This window comes from Euleptes europaea, chromosome 1, assembly GCF_029931775.1.
Source record: "Euleptes europaea isolate rEulEur1 chromosome 1, rEulEur1.hap1, whole genome shotgun sequence".
Lineage (NCBI taxonomy): Eukaryota > Metazoa > Chordata > Lepidosauria > Squamata > Sphaerodactylidae > Euleptes > Euleptes europaea.
Genome location: NC_079312.1, coordinates 12341019 through 12347300, shown reverse-complemented (window position 1 = coordinate 12347300; position 6282 = coordinate 12341019). Strand labels below are relative to the sequence as shown.

General features: G+C 45.0%; 1 protein-coding gene across 1 annotated transcript; it reads left to right on the top strand.

The window, feature by feature from the left end:
* Nucleotides 1-295: 295 nt before the first annotated feature.
* LOC130479743 (zinc finger protein 850-like) lies at nucleotides 296-6282 on the top strand. Its single transcript, XM_056852159.1, has 3 exons — nucleotides 296-2422; nucleotides 4726-4784; nucleotides 6212-6282. Exons 1-3 carry the CDS (start codon nucleotides 328-330, stop codon nucleotides 6254-6256), a joined length of 2199 nt encoding a protein of 732 aa, XP_056708137.1. The 5' UTR covers nucleotides 296-327; the 3' UTR covers nucleotides 6257-6282.

Sequence of the window (6282 nt, the reverse complement as noted above, 5' to 3'; positions counted from 1 at the left end):
GAGGGAAGGTGATTGTAAGCTGGTTTGATTCTCCCTTAAGTGGTAGAGAAAGTCGGCATATAAAAACCAACTCTTCTTCTTCTTCCCACATAGCTGCCCTAAACTGGGCATCAGGTGTTCTGATTACAGATCCTCGTGTCCCGAGCAGTTTGACCTTTGTTTTGCTTTAGATGTAGATATCCTCTGAATGTCATCATTCTCTTCCTTCTGGCAGGTGATGGCCGAGTTCAGGTGAATGAATACAAGTGTTGTCCACTGGAAAAAAAGCCACAAGAAGGTGGAATTTCATTGGATGAAGCCAAAGGGGAACTCTTTCAGAGTCCTAATATGGAAGAGATGTCTGGACACTTGGAGGGAATGGAAAGTTCCCAGCAAACCTCGCAAGGGAAAATGCCAAAAGAAAATCCGTATAAATGTGCCCACTGTGGAGAGAGTTTCCATAAGAGATCACAGTTGGTTATGCATGAGAGGAACCATGCTGGGGAGAAGCATATCTGCTCGCATTGTGGCAAAATTTTCTCTTACCAGTCAGATCTTGTAAGCCATGAGAGAAGCCATACTAATGAGAAACCATATCAGTGCTCGGACTGTGGAAAAAGCTTTCGTGAGAAAGCGTATGTTGCTCAGCACAAGAGAATCCACACGGGAGAGAGGCCATACGCATGTTCTGAGTGTGAAAAAAGCTTCTTCCGCAGAGGGTCCCTTATTTTGCATGAGAGAATCCACACAGGAGAGAAGCTCTACCAGTGTTCAGACTGTGGGAAAAGTTTCAATCGGAAGCCACACCTTGCTGTCCACAAGCGAATCCACACAGGAGAGAAGCCGTTTGAGTGCTCAGACTGTGGGAAGAATTTCACTGTGAAATCTGCTCTTAATGTACACATGCGAACCCATTCGGAAGAGAAGCCCTTCATGTGCTCTGTTTGTGGGAAAAGCTTCCGTGAGAAAGGAACCCTTAATATACACAAACAGAGCCATACAGCTGAAAAACCATACCAGTGCTCTGAATGTGGAAAATGCTTCAGTTACACAGCATCATTTAGGAGACACAAGAAGACTCATGCCAGAGGTGCTGCTGTGAAATCATATGAATGCCCTGAGTGTGGGAAAGGCTTTGGACGAAAAGATTACCTTATCACGCACCGGAGAATCCATACAGGAGAGAAACCTTACGTCTGCCCTGTCTGCGGTAAAGGCTTCAATCATGGTGCAACTCTTGTTACACATAAGAGAACCCATACAGGAGAGAAGCCATATGAATGCTCCGAGTGCGATAAAAGTTTTAAACAAATTTCAGGCCTCATTACGCACCGGAGAACCCACACTGGAGAGAAACCATACGAATGTTCAGACTGCGGCAAACGCTTTATCCTGAAATCATACCTTGATGTACACAAGAGAATCCACACCGGAGAGAGGCCCTATCAGTGTGCTCAGTGTGGGAAAGGCTTCTCTTGCTCTTCTTATCTTTTGAGACATGAGAAAACCCACACAGGGGAAAGACCGCATACATGCTCTGAGTGTGGTCAGAGCTTTCACTGGAAACGTTCCCTCATTATGCACAAACGAAAGCACACAGGAGAACAGACTCTGCATGAATGTGTGATTTGTGGCAAAAGTTTCAGCTGGACATCTGCTCTGGCTGTGCACATGAGGACCCACACAGGCGAGAAACCATATGCATGTTCTGAGTGTGGGAAGCAATTCAGTGGCAAGTGGATCCTTATTCAACACAAGAGAATTCATACTGGAGAGAAACCATATGAATGCCCTGAGTGCAAGAAAAGCTTCCATGCTAAATCGTCCCTTCTTGCGCACCAAAGAACTCACACTGGAGAGAAACCTTATGAATGTTCTGAGTGTGCAAAAAGCTACAGTGTGAAAGCAAACTTTGTTGCACATATGAGGACACACACTGGAGAGAAACCTTACGAGTGCTCCGATTGTGGGAAAAGCTTCTATAAAAAAGATCGCCTGATGACACACAAAAGAACCCACACGGGAGAGAAACCGTACCAATGCTCTGTATGTGGGAAAGGGTTCAACTGGAAAGTTGGCCTGATTAACCACATGAGAATTCACACGGGAGAGAAACCCTATGCATGCTCTCAGTGTGGGAAATGCTTCCATAAGAAAGATCACCTTGCTAGACACGAGATTATTCATACGGGTGAGAAACCCTACGAGTGCTTCGAGTGTGGTAAAAGCTTTAATCAAAAAGTAGCCCTTATTGTGCACAAGAGGACTCACACAGGAGAGAAACCATATAAATGCTCAGAATGTGGGAAAAGCTTCAGCTGGAAAAAATCCCTTATTACGCACACAGCTGCCCATACAGGAAAGAAACCCTATGAATGCTCCAAGTGTTCAGAAAGCTTCAGCAGACGTTCCCAGCTTGCCAAACATGAAAGTACGCACACAGGTGAGAATGCACAATAAAACTCGAGGAGAGATCCCCCCCTCCCCGCACTGGTCTTCATAATTATTGTAGAATCCACTTGGAGATGACTCAGTAAGCAGGAACAGATTCTTATTCACTTTTGGTCGGAACTGATCCCGAAGGCGTACAAAACATATGTGAAACTTGCATGTATTCTCTTGCAATGAATGGGTCAATTTTTCTCTCATTTTCCCACACCCTTTTCATACATGTGGTTGGGCTGCCACGTGTGCAGAGCTTGTTTGTTTCCTTTTTTCATTTGAAGGCTTGATCTAAAGATCATCGGGGTCATTCTAGACCTCAATGTGGTGTAGAATCGGACCAGTATCTGGGAGACCCAGGTTTGAATCCCTACTTTGCCTCGGGATCTTGCTGGGTGTCCTTGTGCCAGTTACACACTGTCAGCCTAACCTACATCACAGGGTTTTGTTAGGATAACATGGAGAAGACGAGAACAAGCCACTTCGGGTCTCCCACTGGGGAGAAAAATGGGGTAAAAATGAAGTAGGTAAATAAATGTCAATGGGGGAGTGAACTACTGAACATCCAAGGTAATGGGTATCCAAATGACCCCATCTTGGGAGGAAGCTTTTGTTTAACTATGCAATAGCTATTTTATGGTGATTTGATAGTTATATTGTGTTAATATTAGCTCATAAAAAAGGGGCTCCAGGAGTTCTGTAGAAGGCAGAAGTGCATGGTCTTGGGATTTTAAGGGAGTTTAACATTGAGTGCTGCAGGTCGTGACCCTGGCTTAGATATTATACCTGTCAGTTTTATTTTTATAGTCCAAAGATACAACTATACAGTGGTGTTATCTAGATTGGAGTCTCTGACCCTTGCCCGAGTGTTGTTAAGCAAAGAGCTTTTTCAGAGCCACGGGAGATGAGGGGGGTGGAGACCCTGGCTCAGTGGAAGAGCCTCAGCTTCGCATGCAGAAGGTTCCAGGTTCAATGCCCTGCATCTCCAGTTAAAAGGGTACGGTAGGAGCTGATGTGAAGGCCTTTACCTGAGACCCTGGAACGTTACTGCCTGTCTTGAGTAGACAGGATTGACCTTGATGAATCCCCTTTGTAGAAGACCACTCTCTTAGGAAACTTCCCATTACTGAATTGGACCATTGGTCTGTCAAGATCAGTGTTGTCTGCTCTGAAGGGCAGTGGCTGTTCAAGCTCTCAGGGTGGGGAGGTCTTTCACATTACTGGAGATGCCCAAGATTGAACCTGGGACCTTCTGCATGCAAAACAAACACTGTACCCTGTGGCAGTTAGGGAAGGCACTTGTAGCAGATCTTTCCCCTTTCCACATTGCTGTCTGTGATCTCTTAAGAAGCATTGCTGGGGTCCGTGGGACCACTTTTGACAAAAATCCATCAAATATGGGGAGGGGGTTGTTGCATTAAGGAAGGAGATTTGTATGAAGTTGCCCTTGTCCAACAAAATTATTTATTTATGTTATTTACTTCATTTTTCTCCACAATTAAGACCCAGAGTGACTTACACGATTCTCCTCTTTTCCATTTTATCCGCACAACAATCCTATGAGGTAGGTTAGACTGAGAGAATGTTACTGGCCCCAGGTCACCCAGCAACCCGGGTCTCCCAGATACCAGTCCAACACTCTTAACCACTGCTCTCTCTTGCTCTACTGCCTTTCCCAGTGGAAGAGCAAGTTGCAAAGTGATTCCATTGTGGGAGCAGCCACAAAATAATTCGCGTTTCATCTGACTAAGCAATCTTTGTATCTTTAGAGTATCCAGTCAAAGAGTGGTTCAGGGGGGTGCCCATGTTAGGCTGTAGTAGTAGAATGAAAATTCAAGTGTTGTAGCGCCTTAAAGACCAACACAATTTTTAGGGTGTAAGCTTTCATTAGTCAAAGTTCACTTTGTCAGATGTAAATGAACACCAAGATCCATCAGCCCTTATATCTTGGTCAGAAGGTTGTAGGGTTCTAGCTTGGATACAGGGGTTGATGGATCTTCATCCCTATTTGTTTCTGGCAAAGAGAACTTTGACTCATGAAAATTTATACCATGGAGAATTTTGTTGGACTTTAAGGCGCTACCAGACTCAAATTTTAATCAAAGAGTGAAAAATCTACAAAACCAGATGAAATCCTGAGGGTGCTTAAAAAATGCTGCTTTCCTCTCTCTGGTCTTGTGGTCTGTGAGATGCTTTCAGGGCCCCCCACAAGTAGTCTGTGGACCACCGTTCAAGATCTGCCAATGGCGTTGTAGTTTCCTTTATGGTATCCTTCTGTTGCGATCAACCATCTTGTTTTGTCAGTTTCAGCTTTTGTGACTGCGCCTCAAGAACTCTCCGTGGAAGAAATAAACACTGCTGTGGTAAGGGAGAAGTAAAAGTCTTGCTTTACTCAGGGAAATGATAGTATGGTTTGTGAATTTCCCTGTCTTCCAAGGGCCTTTGGCTGCAACGCAGAAGGCTTTGTCGGCCAGAACTGTCTTTTTGCCATTTCGCTACTAATATTGGTTAACATAAGCTGGGTTTAGGGTGCATAATGTGCATCCTTACCTGAGAGTAAGTACAGTTGAAGTCATTGGGACTTGGGGTGTGAATAGATACGTGTCGGATTGGTCTGCGCAGCTCGAAGGGACACTTGTGCTTAACCTGTACCCTGTTGAGCACTGCATCTGATCCCAGAAATCTTGAGCTTGTTTGACAATTCCACCCCATGTGCAGATAACCCTTGCAGGAAAATATGTTGCATGCTCCGTCCCTGTTGCAATCTCTCTGTTGTCCAGTATGTAGGAGATCCATGACCTGCTACACTTTCTAGTAGTATCAGGTATTGTCCACTGTGTGTTTTTTGTACCCTTCTCGGATGTTGACATATCTAGAACTAGCAGGAGAGCTTTCATTCTCGTTCAGATGGAGGAGGGCAGCTTTAGAGTGGGTGTTTTCCTTCGCTTGCTTCGGGAGGCAGGAACCAAACTTCAACTTCCTGTCTTCAGAGGGAAACACTCTCCTTCTTCAGTTTTGTTTCCTGCCTCGCAACAGGAGAGCAGCCTTTTTTGCAGCTCTCAGCTATTTTCTTAGAGGAAACTACCTTTACTTCTATTTCTTCCTCTTGATCTAATCTCTACTGCTTCCAATCTAAACTATTCTATCCCTTCTCTACTATTTACTTAGTTTTTATCAGGGAACAGAGTTTCCCACCAAAATAAAATGGCAGTCGATGGTCCCCCCAGGGGACCTAGATCCGGGTCTACTCGGAGCTATGCCATCGACCCAGGATCAACCTTCTTGAACTCAAGCATAGTTTCGTCTCTGTGGCCTGTCCTGGTTGAAAGTGGCTCTCTGAGATCTCGGGCAAAGGTGGGTCTCTTGCTACACAAGATCCTTTTCAAATAGAAATGCTAACCTGATCTTGGAAGCTAAGCTGGGTCTGCCCTGGTTAGTATTTGGATGGGAGACCACCAAGGAAGTCCAGGGGTTGCTACACAAAGGCAGGCAATGACCAACCACCTCTATTTGTCTCTTGCCTTGAAAACCCCACAGGGTTGCCATACGTTGGCTTGGACTTGATGGCAAAAAAGAGAGGATTTTTTGTGTGCAAAGCAGGAGCGCTCTACCCGTGAGCACCGGCACCCTCCCTGACAATCTGTTCTAAACTGAGTGGAATGCTGTCTGGCAAACCATATTCAGCCTTCCCAAACTCAGGTTTAAGTCAGGCCTGAGCCAGCCTGCCCTAGTTTGCCGGTCTGTGGCATGAAGTCTTCCTTAATCTGACTTTTTTGTTTGTTTGTTTCAGATGAATTTGGATTGCAGTACGTTTATTTTGACCACCGTTGTGTAAATTCAGATCATTGGAAAAGCTGAATG

Coding starts and splice junctions, on each gene's coding strand:
- LOC130479743 (XM_056852159.1), top strand. CDS start 328: ATGGAAGAGATGTCTGGACACTTGGAGGGAATGGAAAGTTCCCAGCAA. Junction 2,423..4,725: donor ACATGAAAGTACGCACACAG/GTGAGAATGCAC, acceptor TTGTTTTGTCAG/TTTCAGCTTTTGTGACTGCG. Junction 4,785..6,211: donor AAGAAATAAACACTGCTGTG/GTAAGGGAGAAG, acceptor TGTTTGTTTCAG/ATGAATTTGGATTGCAGTAC.